Here is a 25,752-nt window from a genome sequence, read left to right as displayed (position 1 = left end):
GCCACAGCTGCCCTGGGGCAGACTGACAGAGGGGTCAGTCTGTATGAAATCAGCCGCCCTCCCCTATGAGCCGTCTCAGATTTGGCTCTAAAATTTCTAAAAATTCTAAAATCACCAAATGAAAGAATCTCAAATTTTAGCTCAGTCCCTTGAGTCGTTCCTGAGTTATGGCCCAGTGAAATTTTGGGGCCATGTTCACTTTTTCTGAAGCCTTAATTTATAAACATGTTTGAGACCAGAACTTCATCTAAAATTGAGCGAGGAAGCTGAACATTCGTATCATTGTAGATTCTTGGTCACAGATTCTGAATCTGTTGTCAAATATTGTGTATCTTTATTGAGGGGGGCGCTGTGGGCCCCAAAATCTCACATTTGGTCACTGCTCAATTTTTTTTTTTCAATTTTTAAGTTCCTAGATCTATTTCCTCCAAGCAGATCTTTACAAACTAACTGAACCTGAATATTTGAGACAATGAACATTTCTGACACAAATCTCACACTTTTCTGAGTTTTCATGTGGACGGTGGAGAGTCTCAAATATGTTCACAGTCCAGGTTTGATCTTTTTGGCTCCTTCTTTGGAGCCTCAGTTCCACATGTGACACAGTTAGATGTTGATTAATTTTTTACCAGAGAAACTTTGTCATATTCTGATGAGTTTAAAGTCATAAAAATATCTACTATTAACTTCCTTCATTTCAAACAGAATTTTTGAAAATGAGTCTCGTGGGTCATTTTTGGTGGAGCTTAGGGACTTTTCCACCTGCAGAAAGATTCAATTATCTGCAAGGACCAGTCTTCAACTGACAAATATCAAAATTGATCTGACTGACAAAAAACAAATATTGACCACACTCCAGATGTTTGAGTGAACTTTACAAAACATAAAGAATTTAAAGTTTTTCTTTACAAGCTCTAAAGACATAACAAACCATGAACTTATTTTCAAACTAGAAGAGCTACAGCAAGACAAAGACTGGGAATGGTACTAGATCACACCACAGTTTCATTCTGGTGTCAGATTAGAAATGAGGAGAACATCTCAAGATCATTTATGTCCTGAAGTTTCAGTTTCTGAAATACAAAATGAGATTGTATCAGATTTCTCTGTACCAGGTCAGTACATGCATGTATTTATGACATCAGGTGGTTCACTGGGAATATTTCAGAGTGTTCAGATGAACATGGTGACGTCTATGTGAGAATGGAGACGACAGAACCCTCATGTGTCCTCCTGAACATCGGCAGAAACTTGTTGGGTCCCATTTCAGAACAGAATCTGTTGTGTTAAGGTTCCAGAAGTTCAGAAAAGAAGAGCACGAGATTATCTCCTTGACCCTGCAGATTATGACACGATCCAAACATGACTTGAGAAGTTCATTAGTCGTGAGGAACACTTAGTGTGCAAGATACAAAAGCAGATGATCTACATGTTCAGATTTTTCCAGTATGTTGGTATTTTCTGTTGAGGTTGTTTTTCACACAGATTTTTTAAATGTAATTTCTATCAGATGAACAAAAACAGATCAGATTATTGTATTTTGGTAACTTTTGTGTCAGTATCAAATTTTTCCTTGTTCATGTTATTTCCTTCTTGTAATATTTTTGTGCAAAAATAATATACATATAGTGGTACTGAAAGTCATGGTTATAGAATCAGAGACTTCGTGATTTAACAGGAAATGTAATTTGCCTTTGATCAGTTTCTATAAAAACTATCTTAACTTTTGTTGTTTTACTTATACAACATGAAAAACTGTTTCTTTGTGAGAAAACAAATTATCTTCCTCAAATAAAAATAGAATAAATAATGCAAACAAACCTTTTTTCATAATTTTGTACAGAGTTAATAGTTGAATTTTCTCAAAGGATTAATGACACTTTTCCAAGTAATGTACCACAAATAATCTCCAACTGTTTTCCCTTAGAACAAACAAATAGTGTTTAAGTTTATTAAAGGGAAGTGAATCTTTCTGCAGGTGGAAAAGTCCCTAAACTCCACCAAAAATGACCCATGAGACTCATTTTCAAATATTCTGTTTGAAATGAAGGAAGTTAATAGTTGATGTTTTTATGACTTTAAACTCATCAGAATATGACAAAGTTTCTCTGGTAAAAGTTTGATCAACATCTAACTGTGTCACATGTGGAACCGAGGCTCCAAAGAAGAGGCCAAAAAGATCAACATTTGGTCTGTGAACATATTTGAGACTCTCCACCGTCCACATGAAAACTCAGAAAAGTGTGAGATTTGTGTCAGAAATGTTCATTGTCTCAAATATTCAGGCTCAGTTAGTTTGTAAAGATCTGCTTGGAGGAAATAGATCTTGGACCTCAAAAAAAAAAAAAAAAAAAAAGAGCGGTGACCAAATGTGAGATTTTGGGGCCCACAGCGCCCCCCTTAATAAAGATACACAATATTTGACAACAGATTCAGAATCTGTGACCAAGAATCTACAATAATACACAGTTTCAGCTTTCCTCGCTCAATTTTAGATGAAGTTCTGGTCTAAAACATGTTTATAAATTAAAGCTTCAGAAAAAGTGAACATGGCCCCAAAATTTCACTGGGCCATAACTCAGGAACGACTCAAGGGACTGAGCTAAAATTTTAGATTCTTTCATTTGGTCATTTTAGAATTTTTAGAAATTTTTTCAGCCAAATCTGAGGCGGCTCATAGGGGAGATTCCTTGAACACGGCTGATTTCATACAGGACTGACAGAAGTGCAGCTGCCAATCGGCGCCATCGGTCCCTCCGACCACCATCACTCACACACACACCACTTTCATACCAGGCAATGTGGGTGAAGTGTCTTGCCTAAGGACACAACATAAACAGTTATTCCCACTGGCGCCTCCTGTGGTTCCTGATTTTCCCAGAGTCTCCATCCAAGTCCTGATCAGACCCGACTCTGAGCTTCTGATCTGACGGGTTCACGCTTTCACAAGCCGGTATGTACGGAAGCCGAGAGGGGCCACAACAAACACAAACGCCGCAGTAAATACAAATGCGACAACACAACAAAAAGCCACAACACACCAAAAAAAGCCACAACAGAAATGACCATGGGACTCTATTTTAATGCAAACACCGCAACAAATACAAATGCCACAACACAAACACAAAAGCCACAACACATTAAAAAGCCACAACACATTAAAAAGCCACAACACATTAAAAAGCCACAACACATTAAAAAGCCACAACACATTAAAAAGTCACAACACATTAAAAAGCCACAACACATTAAAAAGCCACAACACATTAAAAAGCCACAACACATTAAAAATTAAAAAGCCACAAGCGGAAGTGACCGCGGGACTCTATTTTCCGACAGACCGATCAAGCGGCAAGTGAAGAAGAAGAACTACAATGTGAAAAGTAAAGGAACAGAGAAGTTGGAAACGTAAGTAAAAGTAATTTATTGTTTTATCATTATTCGTTTCACGTTGTAGTTCTTCTTCTTCACTTGCCGCTTGATCGGTCCGTCGGAAAATAGAGTCCCGCGGTCACTTCTGTTGTGGCTTTTTAATGTGTTGTGGCTTTTTAATGTGTTGTGGCATTTCTATTTGTTGTGGCGTTTGCATTAAAATCGAGTCCCCAGTCACTTCCGCTGTGGCTTTTTTTGGTGTGTTGTGGCTTTTTGTTATGTTGACGCATTTGTATTTGTTGCGGCGTTTGCGTTTGTTGTGACCCTCTCGGCTTCTGTACGTACGGCCACAAATGTGAACAAATGTAAATTTATTCATCTTATCTTTATTATAAGATTTATTCTTTAAATTTATTCATCATCTTCTATTTTCTCATTTTCCTTTCTGACATCCAGTATTATAAGAAAACCATCCACTTATCCTCCAGTTCCAAATCTGTTAAAACCCTTAAACAATTTAATTTATTTTATAGTCCAAACCAGGATGTCACTGGTTCGTCCAAAATAAAATAAATAAAATGATGAAAAAAAAAAAAATGAATTTTTTTATTTACACCACAGCCCAACACACAAAGTGCAATATTTACAGTGAAAACGGCAAAGCAGAGTCCAAAAAAGTATTTACAGCAACAGCAGAGAGGGAGGCTCTGTGCACTCTGCCAGCTCTGCAGGCGAAGCTGCGCTCTCATCACACAGGCCTACACCAGGACTAATCAGAGAATTACTGTATTTCAGATTAGTTTTAGTCAAAAGAACCAAAAATCAAATTCAAATCAATACTAAAATTAATATCAAAACTAGATCCTTATGTTTCTCAGGTCTGGATCCTAAAAAAGTTCCACTGACAGAACAGAGCAGAACCTTTAGAACCTTTGCTGAATGTGTTTAGAACAATCTGGATCAGGATCAGAACAAGTACAACAGCACAGAGACTATTATCGACACAATATTCCAATGTAAGTCAAAGAGAGCAGAAAGAAGGAACAGGAAGAGCCCCCAGGTTCACTTCCTGTTTATTTACAGTCTATGGTTATAACTGTGGGACGTCATGCCGTATGAAAATGAGGCCTTGAGCACGAGCAGGTGCTACTACTGGCACTAAACTCAAATGCACTTTAATAAAATCAAATGCACATTTAAACGCCCTGTCACACCTTGATGATTTAGAGAATGTTTGCAGATGTACCAGAATTTCCCTAAATCGCTGGCATATGCTGGACCATCGATGTTTTTTTTTTTTTCAAATTTGGGCATATACATAGTGTATTCATAATGAGTTGGACGTATACATAACGTATTAGTAACTTATAGAAGACGTTTTGATAACATATAGATAACTTATACCATCTAATGCTGAGCGTGTTGCCAGCGTCCACAACTTATGCCCAAAGACAATCTAACCCAGGGATGAAGCAGAGCGACGACCGAGGGCTGTAGACTGGAGCTCAATACAGTGAGTCTTTATTCACGCTAAAATCCTCAAAACCAAACACTAAATCTTCAATATTCGCTTTATCGAGGTAGATTTTCAAAAAACTTGCAGTAAAAAGTTTTTAATTTTTAATTGATGTAAGATAATGTGGGCCAATTCTCCTGGAAGACTGAGGGCCAAGAAAAATTTGTCTGAGGGCCGCATTTGGCCCACGGGCTGTAGTTTGGACATGCCTGGTCTAACCTATACATAGCGCACGGCAGCGTATCGCCAACGATCACATGTCGTTGGCGCCTATTAAAAGTCTGCCACTCGACAATTTAAATGATATCATACGATATATCTGCACCTGTTCGGGGCTGCTGGTCTTGGTGGTCAGTCTGCCATTTTGTTTTGTGTGTGTGTAGTTTAGTTTAGTTTAGTTTTGTGCCTTTTTTGATTTGGTCACTCGATTCTGTTTGTGGGTTTATGTGGTTTAATTTGGGGAACTTGTGTTTTGGTTTAATGTGTGTCCCTAAGTTTTACCACTCGTTTTTGTGTGTGCCTGCGTGACCCTTTTGTGGCACAAAACTCTGTTTATTCTGTTGTTCTGTTTCTTAGTTTAGGTTGTTTTCTGTATATTTTTAATGTTTTGTTAATTTACCTTTACATTCCTGTTAATTAAACGTTATTTAATTTATTCCATTTTACATCTTGGTTTTATTTTTATTACTTCCCTCACCCCAAACGAGCTGGGTCATAACAATCATATCAATCTCTCTCTGTACATGGTGCTGAATGCAACAGATTGATTGACAGGTCAGAGCAGCGGGATCTGTCTACAGACCACAGGCTGTAAAGTTGTGAGCGCGATCGCGTCCGCTGTTTCCTGTCTACAGTAAAATCAGTCGCCACTGCACTTCTCGAGCTCAGAAATTTGCACTTCTCGTTTAGGTACAAGACAAAACTGAGTTATTTTTATTTGTGAAATGTGGTGCAATACTTCAGATACTTGGTTTTTAAAGCATAAAAGACTGAAGATAAAGTCCACAGGAAGTAGAGTCACTATCACGAAACTGCAGCTTCACACGATGTAAACAAACACACGAGTGACTCTCGCCTTTTTACTTTCAAAGAACAACTCAAATGGATTAATATTGTGGTTTTGTTGACTGGATTTCATTATTTGCGGAGGACAAATTCTGTGGATAATACAGAGTAATAAAGTCTTCTCATTGAGATGGAAGAATGAATTGATTGGTTAGGCTGTATGTGTTCTCCGCAGATCGCCAACATGACGCTCTTTAAAAATGCAAATAATTGTTTCCTACAACTCTCAGTGAGGACATTTTCCCACTGTCTGATATCCTCTGTGGCCGAAGTTTTCTCTGATCAAGTGTTTTGCATCGGCTCATGTGAAATATGGGAGCACAAAGTCTGGAAGAGTACTGACCCATTTTTATACCGATTCTCCTAAACGCTGACAATACGACATTAAACTGTAGCTACAAGTTGGAAACACATTCAGTAAGTTCTGCGGTCGTCTGGAACATGTCAAATACGTCTGCATACGTCAATATGCGTTGGAAAAAAGTTTCAGGTCCTGCAGCAGCTCATTAACAAAAACAGGAAACAGGAACAGGAGTAGAGCACATTCCATGAGCCTTTATGTCAGCTGATTATATCACAAACACTTTGTCATGAAACAGGATGTGCTCATGATTCAAATCAGAGGAGAACTTCTCAGATGAGGATATTTAAACCCGGGGTCACGTTGACCCGACGAAAGATTTTTTTCCTTCCCGCTCTCTTGGGGCGGGTCAATCAGACCCAAAAATGTATTTTCTCACCTGGAGAGAATTCATTTAAAAATTATTTTTTGGGTCTGACTGACCCGCCCCAAGAGAGCGGGAAGGAAAAAAATCTTTCATCGGGTCAATGTGACCCCGAGGAGAGCGTGTTAACAATCTCCCCTAGATGCACACATGCATGGAGTTCTTAAATGTTGGATGATACTATATTTGTCTCCAGCTGCTAGAATCAATTCAGTGAAAAGAATTGCAAGAACTGCAAATCTCTGCTTCAAAAGCCTAAATTTTCTGGAGGACTTGCTTTACCAGATTTTCTGTTTCACTTCTGGGCAGATGACTTGAAGATAGTGCAGCTCTGGGCACAGCTTGAGCATACAGTGCCCCTCTTTGTTGGATGGTAATGGCGTGTTTTTCATCTGCACTGGTCTCCGTGTCTGCTCTTGTTCATTCTCCCCTGAATCTTTCATTAGCTCCGTGTTGTAAGAATGTCATCGTGAAATCAACCCTAAAAATTTAAAGCATTTTAGACGACATTTTGGCCTTCAAGGTGCCTCTACTTTGGCCCCACTGGATGTGAATCCATTGTGTCATCACTCATGAACTGATGCAACATTTATGTCAGTGTTTTTATATTGTACCAGACTAAAAAGGGACAGATAATACTCCCTACAACTGTACAACTCACCCTTATGGAACAGATAACCCTGTGTTCTGTCAATCATTATATCATTTTTGCAGTTTTTTCATACTACCTCTTCTGAGATATTTATTTTTTACAGATTTTCTATTTTATTTTGACTTGTACATTTACATTTATATAATTTTGCCTTATTGACACCCATCTCTTTTTATCTTCCTCTCTTTGAACCGTCACCTTAAAGTGATGGAGAGGTTTGAGTGTCTGAATGATCCTGGGAGCTGTGTTGTCGGGGGTTTTTTGCCCCTGGTTGGGTCAAACAGGTCCAGGGGGGTGGTCAGAGTAAGAGCGGTTCAAATTTCCCTTATGATGATTTGATGCAAGATGCTATAACCATCGCCCTCCACTCTGCACTGAACCACTTGGAGAAACAGGAGAGCTATGTCAGGATGCTCTTCACTGACCGCAGCTCAGCTTTTACACAGTAATACCAGACATCCTGATCCCCAAGTTGGCCAACCTGGAGCTCCCACCATCCACCTGCTCCTGGATCAAGGACTTTCTGGTCAGTCAACCCCAGCAGGAGAAACTGGGTCCCACCATCATCCACCCACACTCTCAGCACCAGCTCCCCCAGGGCTGTGTGCTGAGTCCTCTCCTCTACTTGCTCTACACTCCCGACTGCAGTTCCACGCACAGAACATCATGGTCAAACTCACTGATGACAGGACGCTGGTGGGGCTGATACCAGAGGGGAATGAGGCACCTACAGAGATGAGGTCCTGAAACTCAGCGAGTAGTGTGCAACTAACAACTTGGCTCTGAACATTACAAAGACTAAGGAACTCATCCTGGACTTTCGGAGGAACAGAGCCCCCCCGCCCCTCTGTACATCAATGGCCAAAGTGTGGAGTGACTGGAGTCCTTCAAATTCCTTGGGGTTCAAATCTCTGTGGATCTCTCCTGGTCAGTCAACACCTCAGCACTGGTCAAAAAGGCCCAGCAGTGACTGCACATCCTGAGGTGCTCAGGAAGGAGCAACTAAACACAAGCTGCTGGTGACCTTCTGTCGTTCCACCATTGGTCACCTGCCGACCTCTGCTGTGACAATGTGTCTCTCACTGCACAGAGGCTGACAGGGAGAGTCACCAACACTGCACAGAACGAGAGGGTCGCGTCCCTGCGCCTTCGGGTCGGGGACAGGTCTCTCACTGTGGTGTGGGGCCTACGGGCCGAACAGCAGTGCAGAGTACTCGAGTACTCGGCCTTCGGCCAGGCCCTGGGAGGGGTACTAGACAGTGCACTGACCAGGGACTCCGTTGTTCTACTGGGGACTTCAGCGCAAACGTGGGCAACGACAGTGACACTTGGAGAGGGGTGATTGGGAGGACGGCCTCCCTGATCTGAACCTGAGCGGTGTTTTGTTATTGGACTTCTGTGCTCGTCATTTTGTCCATGACAAACACCATGTTCAAGCACAAGGTCCATCAGTGCACGTGGCACCAGGATTCATCGGCGATGATCGACTTTGTAGTCGTGTCATCTGACTTGAAGTATAAGGAGCAGTGTGACTGGTCGAACAGGTGTCCACACTTCAGACTCCGCCCCTGCAGACAGGTATTTGTATCAGAGGCACCTGTCTGTGATCAGGGCAGTGCTGTGTGATGTCACATACTACTTTAAATCACAGAGGCCTCTGGAGGAAGCACAAACTTAGATTTAAGTGTTTAAAACCCCATATACAGAGTTGAGAAGCAAAAAGTAGATTTAGTGTTTAGTTTCACTTTAACTGTATGAAATGTTCATAGCCCAGTGGAAAACTCACACTCAAAACCTCCAGGACCTCAGTATTTCTGCACATTCAATGTTTTGTAAGACCCACACAGACCCACACCGTGTTTTTGTTCACCCAAAGCTCCAGTACTGTGAGTAAACTTGACTGTAAGTGACTAGAACGTCTGCCTTTGTTAAAACTTCAGAGATGTTTTGCGTGCTTCAGTTCTGTTGTTCTCTGTACATGTGTCATTGTCACAATTGCCAGCTCCATGAAGACAACATCAACAGCATGACGGACTGTAGAACAGAGAACATCACCGTCTGTGAAGATACAGTCGTCTCCACACACACTGTCCACTGTTACTCCAACAACAAACCCTGGATCACCGACCAGCTGAAAGATCTACTTAATAAGAAGAAGCCTTCAACTCTGGAGACAAGGACGAGGTGAAGAGGAGGGAACGACAGCTGAAGGTCCAGCTCAGACAGGGTCTGGAGGCCTATGGCAGGAAGTTGGAGGTAAAACTCCAACAGAACAACACCATGTGGAGGGAGATGAAGACCATCACAGGTTTGAACCCCAAAACAAAGCAGCAGGACAACAGCCCAAAATCTACTCAATTTGCATTTTAAATGTTTTTTCATCTCCTGGACCCTCATCTCTTCACCTCCCAGACGCCCATCCACACCTACCCCACCAACCTACCCCACCCCCACCACACCTACCCCCACCACCCCACCACCACACCTACCCCCACCCCACCACACCTACCCCCACCCCCACACACTACTCCCCACCCCTACCCCCACCCCCACCACACCTACCCCCACCACACCTACCCCCACCACACCCTACCCCCACCCCACCACACCTACCCCACCCCACCACACCTACCCCCACCACACCTACCCCCACCCCACCACACCACCTACCCCCACCACACCTACCCCCACCCCCACCCCACCACCCTACCCCCACCCCCACCCTACACCTTACCCCCACCCCCCACCACACCTACCCCCACCACCCTACCCCACCCCCACCACACCTACCCCCACCCCACCTACCACCTACCCCCACCCCCCACCACCCACCACACCTACCCCACCCCCACCACACCTACCCCACCACACCTACCCCCACCCCCACCACACCTACCCCCACCCCCACACTACCCCCACCACTACCCCCACCCCACCACACCTACCCCCACCCCCACCACACCTACCCCCACCCCCACCACCTACCCCACCCCCACCCCACCACCCCCACCCCCCCCACCCCCCACCCCACCACACCCCCCACCCCACCTACCTACCCCACCACACCTACCCCCACCACCCCCCCCACCCCCACCCCCTACCCCCACCACACCCACCCCCACCCCCCCACCCTACCCCCACCCACCACACCTACCCCCCCCCCCCACCCTACCCCACCACCCTACCCCCCACCACACCCCCCACCACCCCACCACACCTACCCCACCCCACCTACCCCCACCATCACACCTACCCCACCCCCACCCCCACCCCCCACACACCACCCCCACCCCACCACACCTACCCCCACCCCACACCCCCCACCCCACCACCTACCCCACCACACCACACCTACCCCCACCCCATCACACCTACCCCCACCCCCACCACCTACCCCCACCACACCTACCCCCACCACACCTACCCCCCCCCCCACACCTACCCCACCCCCACCACACCTACCCCCCACACCACCACCCCACACCTACCCCCACCACCTACCCCCACCCCACACACCTACCCCACCCACACCACCCCCTACCCCACCACACCTACCCCCACCCACCACCCCACCCCACCACACCTACCCCACCCCCACCACACCTACCCCCACCCCCACCACACCTACCCCGCCCCACCACACCTACCCCACCCCACCACACCTACCCCACCACCACCTACCCCCACCCCCACCACACCTACCCCCACCACCCTCCCCCACCCCCACCACCTACCTACCCCCCACCCACCACACCTACCCCACCCCCACCACACCTACCACCCCTCCCCCCACCACACCTACCCCACCCACCTACCCCACCACCTACCCCTACCCCCACCACACCTACCCCACCACCACCCCACCTACCCCACCACCACACCCTACCCCCACCACCACCTACCCCACCACCCTACCCCCACCCCCCCACCACCACCCTACCCCCACCACACCCCTACCCCACCCCCACCACACCTACCCCCACCACACCTACCCCACCCACCCCACCACACCTACCCCCACCACCACCTACCCCCACCCCCACCACACCTACTCCCACCACACCTACCCCCACCCCCACCACCACCTACCCCCACCACACCTACCCCCACCCCCACCCCACCACCTACCCCCACCCCACACCTACCCCCACCACACCTACCCCCACCACACCTACTCCCACCACACCTACCCCCACCCCCACCACACCTACCCCCACCACACCTACTCCCCACCCCACACCTACCCCCACCCCCACCACACCTACCCCCCCACACCTACCCCCACCCACCTACTCCCACCACACTACCCCACCCCCACCACACCTACCCCCACCACACCTACCCCCACCACACCCACCTACCCCCACCACACCTTACCCCCACCCCCACCACACCTACCCCCACCCCATCACACCTACCCCCACCCCATCACACCTACCCCCACCACACCTACCCCACCCCACCACCCCACCTACCCCCACCCCACCACACCTACTCCCACCACACCTACCCCCACCCCCACCACCACCCCCCCCACCCCATCACACCTACCCCCACCCCATCACACCTACCCCACCCCCACCACACCTACCCCCACCCCCACCACACCTACCCCCACCCCATCACACCTACCCCCCACCACCACCCCCCACCCCACACACCTACCCCCACCCCCACCACACCTACCCCCACCCCATCACACCTACCCCCACCCCATCACACCCACCCCCACCCACCACCTACCCCCACCACACCTACCCCCACCCCCACCACACCTACCCCCACCACCACTACCCCCACCCCATCACACCTACCCCCACCCCATCACACCCACCCCCACCACACCTACCCCCACCACACACCTACCCCCACCCCCACCACACCTACCCCCACCCCCACCACACCTACTCCCACCACACCTACCCCCACCCCCACCACACCACTCCCACACACTACCCCCACCCCACACACCCACCCCCACACACACCTACCCCCACCCCACCACACCCACCCCCCACCACACCTACCCCCACCACACCTACCCCACCCCACCACACCCTACCCCCACCCCCACCCCACCTACCCCCACCCCATCACACCTACCCCCCACCCCACACACCTACCCCCACCCCCACCACACCTACCCCCACCCCATCACACCTACCCCACCCCCCTCTGTGGGACGTCATGTCCAAGAGGTGTGCATATGAAAATGAGGCCCTGAGCACGAGCAGGTGCTACTACTGGCACTAAACTCAAATTCACTTTAATAAAATCAAATGCACATTTAATATTTTGTTCCATGCCATTGGCTCTATGCTCTTGCATTCAACAGAAAGCAGAAGGTGCAGGCTCGCCAGGCTGCCTTCTTATACAGAGAAGCAGGCAAGTAAACCACACATTTGCTTTTAATGTAAAAAGTTTCAGGTCCTGCAGCAGCTCATCAACAAAAAAGGAAACAGGAAGAGGAGTGGAGCACATTCCATGAGCCTTTATGTCAACTGATTATATCACAAACACTTTGTCATGAAACAGGATGTGCTCATGATTCAGATCAGAGGAGGATTTCTCATCTGCAAGACTCAGCTCCTCAGACTCTCTCCAGAGACTCTGCTCTTCTAGAAGCTTCACTCTTCACTGAGACCTGCACCTGAACACACATGAACACACATGACCACATCTGAACACGGTGAGTTCTCTGAGTTTGTACATTCTGAAATGTGGAGACATTTTCTGTCAGATCAACTTTTATGAGTTTTAACCTTGTAATAACTGTATAATAAACTCTTCAGATCAGTTTTAGATCGCAGTTTACGATTAACAAAAAGTAAAAGAAAGTATTAATTTATTCCTACATTCAGACCAGTTAAGATTCAGAATGTAATGATTCAGTATATCTTCTCTGTAACTGTTGTGAGTCGGTGTTGAGTCTGACTTATTTCTTAAAAACATATATACATTTAATTTTCTCTCTAAAAGTATAGTGTAAAAGCAACCGATTTCTTAATTGAACTGTTTTACAAGTAGAGCAGCTTAAACGTCCAGCTACAACTCTGTTGGAGAGAGAGAGATCAAATACATTTCTTCAGGGGCAGGACAGCGTCTCACACTCACAGACAAATTACTATTATTATTACTGTTTTACTGATAAATATTGTTGCAGCACCACATATTTGTCTCTTTATAATTTGGATTAAATGGACATAATATAGAGATACTAAGATATAATAATTTATAATATGTGTGAAAGTGACTTTGACACAAGTTCTGCAATAGGGTCAGTCCGTATGAAATCAACCGCCCTCCAAATCTCAGATTTGGCTGGAAAAAAATTCAAAAAATGTCTAAAATGACCAAATGAAAGCATCTAAAATTTTAGTTCAGTCCCTTGAGCTGTTCCTGAGTTTTGGCCCGTTGAAATTTTAGGGCCATGTTAATTTAATTTCTAATGTTTGAGAGACCAGAACTTCATAAAAACAGAGCTAGGAAGCTGAAAATGTGTTTTATTGTAGATTCTTGGTCATAGATTCTGAATTTGTTGTCAAATATTGTGTATCTTTATTAAGGGGGGCGCAGTGTGTTTTTGAGGTCCGAGATCTATTTCCTCCAAGGAAATCGAAAAAGTACTCGATACAGAAATGTCCAGTCGGTGTTAAATACTTTCTGAGCGTCTAGGCCCATAATTACTGCTTGGCCTTTTTGATGTTTTTTTTTTTTTTTGTATCTGGTGAAGCACATGGAACGTCTGTCTGATGTTATCTCTTGTCTTTCTTTCCTTGATAAATCCTGTCTGGTTCAAGTTTATTATATCAGGTATAATATGTTCTAATCTTCTTGCCATTATTCAGGTAAAGATTTTATAATCTTGGTTCAAAAGGCTGATTGGTCTGAAACTGGAACATTTGTCATTTCCCTCTTTTGGGACAACTGTAATTATTGTCTCTCTCCATTTAAAACCCAACTGAATGTTTTCAAAACAAGAGGTGTGAGTTCTTCTGAGTAAATTTTGTACCAATCTGCATTATATCCATCTGCTCTTGGGGACTTGTGTAGTTTTATTCTTTTGTTAATTCTTTAGCGGTTATTGTATTTGTTAAAGTTCTATTTTGTTCTTCTGAGATTATTGGTAGTTTTAGTTTGTCTAACAATGTTTTAGTTAAATCTTTTTCATCCTGTTGTTTTAAGGAATACAGTTTGTAAATTATTTCCTTGGTTGATGGTTTTCTTATTTTATGGCTCTTTCAGCTTGCTGTTTTTTCAGTCTATATGCTAAAGTTTTGGCTGATTTACTTCCTGCTTCATAATAGTTTTCTTTTATTTATGTGAATTTCTAGTTCTTGGTTTATTTCCTTTTTAATTTTTTTGATCTTCTGCAAAGCATTATCATCTTGTTTTAATTTATGTTGGTCTTCCAATTCACTTAGTTGTTGTTCCAGATTTCAATTTTTTTTTCTTGACGCTTTCTTTTCAATAATGTGACTTGTGCAATCAATTTACCCCTCAGAACCGCTTTACATAATATTTCCCATAATATTTTTGGAGAAACACTGTCCTTTTCATTATCTTCTATATTATCTTCAGATTTCTTCTTTTATTTCTTCCTTAAATTCTTCTTTGAGTAAACTTGAATTTAGTCTCCAGAGGAATGGTGTTTTTGTCTTGTCAGTGTGAATTTTCATGTACACAGGGCTGTGGTCCGAGACGTCCATTGATCCAAATTGACATTCTTTTACCCTTTCTATATTCTTTTAAACATAAAGAAATAGTCAAGTCTCGAGTAGGTACGATGGGTTGCAGAGTAAAATGTATAATCTTTTTGTTGTGGGTGATATTCACGCCACACGTCAGATATTCCCATTTCCCTCATGAATTTTCAAATTTTCTTCCCTATGCTGTTGTGTGAGATTTGTGCCGAGGAGTCCAGTAAAGGTTTTAGTCTTACATTAAAATCATGACACCTTGTGTTTTGGTTATCATCAAGTCCATTATACGCTTATAGAAATACTATTGTGAACTTGGAGGTGTGTAAAGATTGAAGAGGGTGACATCTAAGCCGTCTAGTTTACCAATCATCATGCTATATCGACCCTTTTATCTGTATATTCAGACCATTTTTCAAAAGCAACCTTGTTGGACGTCATTGTAGCTGCTCCTCTTTTACGTCCAGATCTATGTGATGCGTAGAAAACCTGACCAAAACCTTGTCGCCTCAATTTCTCATGTTCTTTATTTTATAAATGGGTCTTTGTAAAAATACCACATCTACATTTTCTGTTTTCATTTTCCCCAGTATCTTGGTTCTTTTGATCGGATTCAACACCCCCTTTATATTATATGTACAAATACATATGTACATACACATACAGGAGAAGCCATTATCTGCATACATTTTGACTAACATCTCTTAATAAGTGATTCCCTGTGCTACTTGAACATAAGAAAACAATGAACAGTTTGAACAATTAAACTTTTCCACCACCTTAACACATGTCCACCTTAAAGTGACTTCCTTCTCGGTGGTCTCTGTGAAGACCACACTGTTGGTGTTGAGATGAGTCATGAGCAGATTAGAGGGAAAGTCCTCACAACCTGGAGCTCGCGAGGGGCCCTCTGGTGGCGGTACCTGTTTGGTGCAGTGCATCGCACTGTTCTCCCGTAGTCCCCGATATTTCCTCTTAAAAACAAAAGAATATTCCTCTCACTTGTCCCTCTTAACGTGAGAAATTTGTCACATTGATCTAGACACAGTTTTCCTTATTCCCTCCAGAAAGCCTCTAGTTTTTTCTTGTATCCAGCCTTGGGTCCCTCGCCGCTCCTCTCGTCCTCCTCTCGTCCTCCGCTCGTCCTCCTCTCGTCCTCCTCTCGTCCTCCTCTCGTCCTCCTCTCGTCCTCCGCTCGTCTCGCTGTCTGCCACATCACGTCTCTGATCTTGTCGGCCCAGGATGCGGTGGGATTCAGAACTGTTACAGGTAAACCCCGTCACACCATGTCTTTTGTCGGCGTCCGCTGCAGAGGTGTAGATCCTCGTGTCGCCCTCATAGAAAACTCAGTTTTCCCGGGTAAGGTGTTTGGAACTTTATCTTTTTTTCTCTCAGAACTCTTTTCACTTCTGTGTATTCACGGCGTTTTTTCAGTATATCCGGGGAGTAGTCGTGATCCACTATCACCTTTTTTTCGTTCAGCGTTAGTCCTCTTCTTTGCCACATTTGTTTCAAAACTTCCTCTTTTTTTTATGAGGTGAATTTGACCACTATTGACCTCAGTGTTGCTTCGGGTGGCGGCTTTGGCCCGAGACAGCGGTGTCCTCGCTCTATGGTCAAATCCAGCGTCGGCGGGAGGGCTAAGTTCTCTCTGAGCAAAGTCATGACAAAATCTGAGACTGATGCTGAGCCATCTTCTGCCCCCTCTGGAATAAAATGAAAGCGAACATTTCCATTTCTTGTCTTCTTCATTCAATGAAGTCATGTCTTGGCTTGGCAAAGTGTTCCGTGGTTTAGTTTTAGGTTTGTTTCTCACTTTATCTTTCATTCTTGAGCAGAAAATATAGGAAAGAAAAACTCAATCAAGTACTACAGTATTAATATTAATGTAATACTGACTGTTAACATTCTTGCCCTTTATTTCAATGAGGGAGAAAAAGTGTTGTTATTTCTAGTTTGAAAATGCTGCCTCTGAATGTCCCTGGTTCCTCGTTGCCAGTGTCATTGAGTTTGTCTCATTTACCTGAAGTGTGCGGGAAAAAACAACAAGGCAGAGCATATACTCCGCCCACCCAACTTCTTAGCCAATCATCCTGGCCATGCTCTCTCCTGCTCCTGCAGATGATGTGCGTCTGTAGCCGCGACGCCTCATTCAACCCAACTCTGACGTGCCACTTTGCTTTACCGGTAACAATAACCATGGGGAGTGTCATTAATTAGATTACTCTGTTATTGAAAATGTAGTGCCATTAGTAGCTCCGTTACACAGGTGTGACCAATAAAAGCCAGCTGGTTTTGCCATTAAGATTATAATTTATTAGATAATGATAAAATAGCACACGCCTTTTTAATATCCAATTAAAGTAAGTAAGTAAGTCTGTTTAAAAATATTAAAATGGCAACCATAAAAGTTAAATAAAAGTTAAAATAGAAAATTAAAAGTGGATGAAAGCACAAGTGTCCCTCTTGTCCCTCTCCAGCAGATATGACGTAGTGTCCTCAAGTTCCTTCTACTGCGTCTCCTCTGATCCTGGCTGCCTCTTTCCATACACCCTCTCTCCTCCGCTGGACGAATGCTGATTTCCTTCGGAGTTCCTTCGGAGTTCCTTCGGAGTTCCTTCGGATCGGGGACAGGTCTCTCACTGTGGTGTCAGCCTACAGACCGAACAGCAGTGCAGAGTACCCAGTTAGTTCTTGGAGTCTGAGGACTCCATTGTTCTACTGGGGGACTTCAGAGCTCATGTGGGCAACACCAGTACAACAGAGGGTTGACATTTGGTGTCTTGGACACTCAGGTCAAGAGAGGGGCAGAGCTGTAGAGCACCACCTGGTGGTGAGTTGGATCTGCTGTCAGAGGAGGAAGCCAGAAAGACCTGGCAGACTCAAGCATATTGTGATGGTCTGTTGGGAACATCTGGCAGAGCTTCTGTCAGTAGAACCTTCAACTCACATCTCAAGAAGAACCTCTTCCAGATCCTGGAGGAGACTGGGGACATGGAGTCCAAGTGGAACATGTTCTCAGCTCTGGTCACAAGGTCTCTGGTGCAATCCCCAAACCTGGCGGTGACGCTGGAAGTGAGGGGTAGCGTCAGGCTGAAAAAGTCCTATTGAGCCTTGTTGGCTGGTGAGACTCCTGAGGCAGTTGACAGGTACTGATTGGCCAAGTGTGCTGCAGCCTGTGCGTTTGCAAAGGCAAAAACTTAGAGTTTCATCAACACCAGGGAGGGGGAGGCTGTTGACCTTGACTGGGGATGTTGTCTGGCAGTGGAAGGACAACTTTGAGGATCTCCTCAATCCCACAGTCACGTCTTCCGAGGAGGAAGCCGAGGCTGGAGACTTGGAGACGGACTCGTCCATCACCCTGGCTGAAGTAACTGAGGTGGTTAAAGTTCCTCGGTGGCTCCAGGGGTGGATGATCGGTCTTGAGGATCTTAAGTCTCTGGATGTTGGGAGTCTGACACATCTTTGCAACATCATGTGGCGGTTGGTGACAATGCCTCTGTACTGGCAGACCGGGGTTGTGGTATAAGAAGGGGGACTGGAGAGTGTGTTCCAACTACAGGAGAATCACACTCCTCAGCCTCCCCAGTCTATGCCAGGGACTGGAGAGGAGAATCCAGAGAACTCAGATCCTGGAGGAAGATCAACTCTACTCTCTCCATCAGGTGCTCGAGGGTTCATGGGAGTTTGCCCAACCAGTCCAGATGTGCTTTGTGGATTTGGAGAAGATGTTCGACTGTGTCCCTTGTGGTGTCCTGTGGGGGGTGCTCTGTGAGTCTGGGTCTGTGTTCACTGTTGGCAGTAAGTCAGACCTGTTCCCAGTGCATGTTGGACTCCACCAGTGCCGCCCCTGTCACCGGTTCTGTTCATTGTTTTTATGGACAGAGTTTCTAGGTGCAGTCAGGGGCCAGAGGGGGTTTGGTTTGGGGACCACAGGATCATCTCTGCTGTTTGCAGATGATGTTGTCCTGTTGGCTTCATCAGACCAGGACCTACAGCACTGGGGCAGTTTGACCTGTGTGAAGCGGCTGGGATGAAGGGGAGAGCATCTGTTCCTGATGTCTCCTGGACACTTCTTTGGGGAGGTTTTCATGTCCCACTGGAAGGAGACCCTGAGGAAGACCCAGAACACAGTAGAGGGACTATGTCTTTTGGCTGGCCTGGGAATGCCTCGGGATTCGTGGAGCTAGAGGAAGTGTGTGTGGAAAGGGAAGTCTGGGCCTCCCTGCTCAGACTGCTGTGTCTGTGACCTGGCCCCAGATAAAGCATAAGAAAATGAATGGAAATTGTAGAGGATCCAGGGATGATGCCACCAGGGGTCTGAGCTGAACCAGAACAAATCTCTCAAACACTTTCATGATATGAGATGTCAAAGCAACTGGTCTGAAGTCATTAAGTCCAGATGGAATAGGCTTCTTGGGCACTGGCACAATGCAGGAGGTCTTCCACAGCACCAGGATCTTTTCAAGCTTCAGACTCAGGGTGAACAGAAAGTGCAGATCCCAGTGAGCTGAGCTGCACATGGCCTCAGCACACGGGGGTTGACTTGGTCTGGTCCAGGAGACTTGGTTTGATGCACTTTCTCCAGATGTTTTTTCACCTGGGCAAGTAACAAAGACACTGGACTGGGTTCCTCTGTGGGGGTGGGGGCAGAGGTGATGGGGTGGGGGTAGGTGTGGATTGGGCATCTGGAAGGTGAAGAGATGAGGGTCCAGGAGATTAAAAAAAAACATTTAAAATGCAAATTGAGTAGATTTTGGGCTGTTGTCCTGCTGCTTTGTTTTGGGGTTCAAACCTGTGATGGTCTTCATCTCCCTCCACATGGTGTTGTTCTGTTGGAGTTTTACCTCCAACTTCCTGCCATAGGCCTCCAGACCCTGTCTGAGCTGGACCTTCAGCTGTCGTTGCCTCCTCTTCACCTTGTCCTTGTCTCCAGAGTTGAAGGCTTCTTCTTATTAAGTAGATCTTTCAGCTGGTCGGTGATCCAGGGTTTGTTGTTGGAGTAACAGTGGACAGTGTGTGTGGGGACGACTGTATCTTCACAGACGGTGATGTTATCTGTTTTACAGTCCGTCATGCTGTCGATGTTGTCTTCATTGAGCTGGCAGAGTTCATCCCAGTCTGTGGTCTCAAAGCTCCTGAAGGTCATGGCTGGCTTCCTGACTCCACTTCCTTACAGTCCTCGTGGTGACAGGGTCTTCATTGCAGGGACATACTGAGGTGTTAACAGGAAAAGACTGTGGTCTGATCATCCCAGTGGGGGCAGGGCAGCAACACTGTGTGAAAAGAAAATCATAAAGTCCCTTGCAAAAGGCATAGACTCAATGGTGTACTTTGGTTTTGCTGAATCCAAACAGTTCCCCTATGATCCTGTAAACTGCAGAAGCCAACTTGTAAAGGCCAATTGTGATGTGCTTATTTGTTGGCCCCGAAGCTTGTCCAGCCACAGTGGGTCCCACATATGATCCACTGGTGCCTCACAACATTTCAGAAGGTGCTTCGCTCACCTGAAAATGTTCAAGCCACAGGTTTGGCATAAAGTGCCTGGCCACCGTGACCTCCCTAAATATCTTCTGTCTCTCCCAAGTGTTTGGTGAAGCTCTTGGCCTGAAGTACTGCCACTGTCCGCATAGTTTCCGTTCAACATTTTCTCCTTGCTGCATTTAATTTGGCGAGTGGCACTGTGACCAAGAGGCTAAATCTGATACTTCACAGGAAGAAGGTTCTGGGTTCGACTGCTGGACCTTTATGTGTGGAGTTGGCTCCATGTTTAGAGCAAGGCACTTGCACTTTAGGCAAGACACTTACACGCCTACATTGTTTAGTATGAAAGTGATGTGTGTGGGTGAATGATGGGGGTCAGAGGGGCCGATGGCTCAGATTGGCAGCCATGCACTGCGTCGTTTATTTTTTGCTTTGTTTCATCGCGGGCTGCAGAGTGCTGTCAATTCCTGTGCTAATTCCCATGTAGCCCAAAAGCTCATTCAAAATAAAAACATCTGCATTGACAAACTGCAGAATGGGCCTAATAGTGAAACTGAAAATGACAACACACCAACTCAACACAAAAAGCTGAGCATCCAGGGGTGGCTGGTGGTTTTGGGGAGGCGCCAAGGCCAAAATTATAAATATATATTATAAATATATGTATTATATATAGGCTATATACTATTATAATTAAACAGAAAAAGACATTTTCATTTTGGTCACTATTGGTTGAACTATCAGAGCACAACGCACAGCCAAGCGCAGCTTTACGCAAGTTTACCCAAGTTTACGCAGCAGCACAACCTGATCCACTGCTCACACCCAGCCCCAACAACGTCAGCAAAACTACACTAAGAGGCTCTAGTCACAGCATGAACACACGGCATCAGCGCAGCTCCTGAGCGCACAGCGGAACAACCGGAGCAGCTCCATCAGGCACTATTTAACAATTAACACTATTTACCTGTGACGCTCCATGTTCAAATTTGCCCCAAACTAATGAAAACAAACCTCTTACCTTCTCCAGAGACTGAAGCAGAGTGTTTCCTCTGTCCACTGTCCCACTGGTTTTGTCTCCAAAAGTTTATTGTCCACTATGAAGAGATCAAACTGGTCCAAATCCCGGTACAGTAGTCAGGTCCGTGACAAGAGGTCCAAGAGCAGAGTGGACAAGCTGATTGTAAAATTGTCTTAATCTCACTTCACACTTAAATCTGACAGTTACACCAGTCCATATTAGCACCAGGGCACCAGGTGGACTCATGTCCTCTGTGCACTACGCCCGGTGAAACTTTTACACCGAGAAACACGCGGGCAGAGGCGGACAGAGCAGCGAGCGACTGCCCCATCCCAGGCAGTGACTGGGTCCTGGCTGCGACAGGCTCCGGCGGCGCGTGGGCCCTGGTCCCGGCGGCGCGTGGGTCCCAGCGGCGGGTCTCTCCTTGCGCTTTACTGTGGAGATGTTTAAGCTAACAGCTTGCTGCCATTAGCCAGTGTGCGAATCAGAATCAGAGCCGTAGTATCTCATCGCAGCCAAAAGCTCATTCCATCTTAATGCTTCTTTTTTTGTTCTTACTCCCTAAAACTGTTCCTAGGACGTACTTGTATGAACTCTCCATAACAGTACAGCACACAGCTCTGTTGTTGTCATCATTAGCGCCTGTAGCAGTAACATGTGTCAGTGCAGAGTCGGGGCTGAGTGACAGAGCAGCTGAACCACAATAGATCCACATGTGTGTTCATGTTTAATGTAAAGTCATGGGCAAAAGCAACAAAATGATGTCAAATTTTCTCAAAACTTCAGGCTCTTCCATCAGGTTGCTCCGACTCTCCGCACTCAAATTCCAAACACATGACTCAAATAAAGTGATATGAGCACATTTAACGTGATAAAAATATATCTATGCAGATACACATTACATTTTAAGCAAAATATTAAACACAATACATAAACATAATTTTTTTTCTTCTTTTTTTATCTAGGTCAAGTTAGGGAGTGCGGCGCTCTTGCGCCCCTATTGACCATCCGCCACTGTGTACATCTAACACAAAAACAGTGCATCTGAGATATCTGAGTCAAATATAATACCCTTGTCATTATTTGACATGTCTCTGCAGCATGAACCCTGCACTCTGTGGGCAGAGTGATGTTTGAAACAAACAAACTTAGTTGATTGCTTCAAGTGGCAGAGTGGGACACTCTGGTGTGTGCTGATCTGATAGAAATCTGCAACATGAGCTCTGGTCAGAGTGGGCACAGAGAGGTCTGGTACACCAGGGAACTTTATTGAATATTTTGGAGTTACAGGGGCTTTATGGCAGTGGGTGTGTATGGTCTAAAACAAGAACAAAAGATACAAAAAAACACAATATTAGAATTTCAATATAAAGTATACAAAGTATGAAGGTAAGTATAAACAACTGACATAACAATATTATAGCTGCACTCTTTATTGGGAAACAAAAACAGTGACATTTGCCTGGTGATGTGGTCTTTGGCGCCCTCTATAACATTAATGATGCAACTGCATGAGTACAGCCACCGTGTGCTTTTCTAAACTTAATCGGCATCGGGTTACACAGTGGGGATGGGATGGAGACCAAGTAAAACATAAAACATGAAAGACAAGAGATAAAAACAAAACACAGTGACAAACGTACAGGTTGTAACACTCTCATAACATGTGGATAATTAAGAGCTGCTGAACTGAACAGATGCACTCATATGTACAAATATAACATAAAAACACACAACTACTCACTGGTTGGACGCACACACACATAGAACAACACACAGAGACAAAACAAGTGAAGAAAGAAGTGACATCACTAATGTCATCCACAGACACTATAAAATAAAATAACTATTTACAGATGAAAACTTTCTGACACCACATTAACTAAATTGTGTTTTCTCTTTCCCTCTAGGACAAATATGGCTTCAAATTTTAGAAAGCAAATTGAAGAAAGCAAGAAGATAGACAACGGACCTCCTGCACAATACCAGCTGCAGCTGAAAAGAGTAAATCTGGACAAAGAATCAAATGAAGAATCTAAACTGAGGAGATTTACTCTTGGAAAATATGATCCACGGCATCTGAACAAGACCATCCTCCTGGTGGGAGAGACAGGCTCAGGGAAGTCCACTCTGATCAACGCTCTGGTCAACTTTGTGATGGGGGTGGAGTTTGAAGACAAAGTCTGGTTTGAGATCATCTCAGATGAGAAGGACAGACCTCAGTCTGAGAGTCAGACCTCTGCTGTGTCTGTTTACGACATCTATGGATTCGAGGGAAAAACTGTCCCTTATTCACTGACCATCATCGACACTCCAGGATACGGAGACACCAGAGGATTAGAACATGATGATATGGTCACAAAAAAACTGAAAGACCTGTTCTGTATCCCTGAGGGAGTGGACACAGTCAATGCTGTGGGTTTGGTCATGAAGGCCTCAGTGAACAGACTGGACGAGAGGATGGCCTACATCTTTAACTCTGTCACTTCAATGTTCAGCAAAGACATGGAGCAGAACATTGTGGTGATGATGACTCACTCAGGTGGAGGAAAACCTAAAGATGCTCTCAGAGCTCTGGAAGATGCAAAGATTCTTTGTGCCAGAGACTCAAAAAATGAACGAGTGTATTTCAAGTTCAACAACCGTCAAAAAGACAAGATTGAAGATGACAGTGATGATGAAGAGGAAGATGCAAAACATGCATTTACAACTTCAAACAAGGGAATGGAGAAGTTCACAAAGTTTCTGGAAACAACAAAACCTCAGTCTCTGAAGTCGACAATGAAGGTGATTAAAGAGAGGAACAGACTCACGGCCTGCATCCAGAACCTAAAGGAACGAGTGACAGAGACGGAAATGAAACAGAAGGCAATCAGAAAGAACAGAGAGGAACTTTCACGACTTCAAAAAGAGAACAAACATTTTAAAGTTAACATAGAAGAAACCTACAAAGTGAAAGAGGAAATAGACGCCTGGTGGGACAACAAAGCTGTCACCTGTAATAACTGTGAAGAGAACTGTCATTACCCAGGATGCACCTGGGCCTGGAGTCCAAGCTGGTGTGAGGTCATGAAAGACGAGAAATGTACTTCCTGTTCTGGGAAGTGTCCAGCAGACGATCATGTGAAAGAAAACTGGAAATATGTGACAAAGACCAGAAGAGTGGAAAGGACCAAAGAAGAAATGAAGGCGAAGTTTGAAAAGAACAAAGCTGCGAGTGAGAAGAAGACCAGTCTGCTGCAGCATCTGGAGACGGAAATGTCTGAGCTTGAACAAAAGAAAAAAGAGTTGCTTAATGAGGCCTTCAACATCATTGTGCAGCTGGAGGGAATCGCTCTGAACGAAGATGCAGTCACCACTTTCATCCATCTGGAGTTTCTGATTGAGAAAATGAAAGAGACGAGAGACAAAGAGAAGGTGCAGATACTGGAGAAAATGAGAGACCGGATGGACGAGAAGAACAAGTCTGGGGCAAACTACTTTGCAAAATTTAAAAGTTTTGCCCGTTCAAAATTGGGTTTTTAATTTTAAAATGAACAACCCAATATTTCATGGGCTTTACAGGAGTTAAGGTAAAGTCAGATAAACAAACGGTGACACAACCAAAAGAGAGAGGCTGAGTTTTATTTTTATTTTTACTTACAACTTTAATCAACACTTTGTTTATAAAATGTTTTAACTCTGGTTTAGCGGCACTACGAAGCTCGATCACTTTGAGTCTCTAACCTGCCCCTGAACTCAAACCTGCACCGGTTAAATTCCCAAATAAGACAAGAAAGTTAGAATATCAAACAGCGTAACAGACAACAGCAGATTAACCAACATTCACAGAAAACAAACAAATGAACTGTCCCAGAGCGCCCCCTGTCCTTAGACTCTCCTTCAGCGACAAAAACCCAGTGAACAAAACAGAAACCTGGAGAACAACCACGGTGAAGGACAGATCCACTCCAACTCTGGGTCCTGGTCCCTCCTCCTCCCAGATTTATGTGGTGACGGAGAAAAAGTTCCCGGAGAACGAAGACAGCGCATCAGACTGCCGCTGTGTTTCACGTTTTTTATTCTGGGCAAAAAAATTTAAAGTGCAGGTTTTGATGATTCTCAAATTTTTGACTTAATTTTGTAAATATGAATTATAGTTTTACACCAGTCGAGGTTAAAATGTGTTGAAAATGACTGGAAGTAGAGTTCTTAAACATATTAATGACATCACACTG

The 25,752-nt window shown here is 45.1% G+C and overlaps 1 protein-coding gene across 2 annotated transcripts in view; it reads left to right on the top strand.

The window, feature by feature from the left end:
* The window catches only part of LOC110172386 (uncharacterized), a 67,573-nt gene that overhangs the window by 40,407 nt on the left and 1,414 nt on the right, over positions 1-25,752 (top strand). Inside the window, exons 1-2 of one of the 2 annotated variants that reach the window (XM_020938247.2) lie at positions 12,899-13,019; positions 23,446-25,752. The exon at positions 23,446-25,752 is cut by the window's right edge and continues 1,414 nt beyond it. In XM_020938247.2, coding sequence (XP_020793906.2) covers positions 23,453-25,060 — 1,608 coding nt within the window. In that variant the 5' untranslated portion in view covers positions 12,899-13,019; positions 23,446-23,452 and the 3' untranslated portion in view covers positions 25,061-25,752. Of the gene's footprint in view, positions 1-12,898; positions 13,020-23,445 lie in introns of those variants that run through there. The other variant, XM_055159936.1, reaches the window with a different exon arrangement.

This window comes from Boleophthalmus pectinirostris, unplaced genomic scaffold, assembly GCF_026225935.1.
Source record: "Boleophthalmus pectinirostris isolate CB_2022bp ecotype Guang Dong unplaced genomic scaffold, ASM2622593v1 HiC_scaffold_2825, whole genome shotgun sequence".
Classification (NCBI taxonomy): domain Eukaryota; kingdom Metazoa; phylum Chordata; class Actinopteri; order Gobiiformes; family Gobiidae; genus Boleophthalmus; species Boleophthalmus pectinirostris.
The sequence above is the reverse complement of the archived record's forward strand: the minus strand, read 5'-3'. Positions and strand labels throughout refer to the sequence as shown.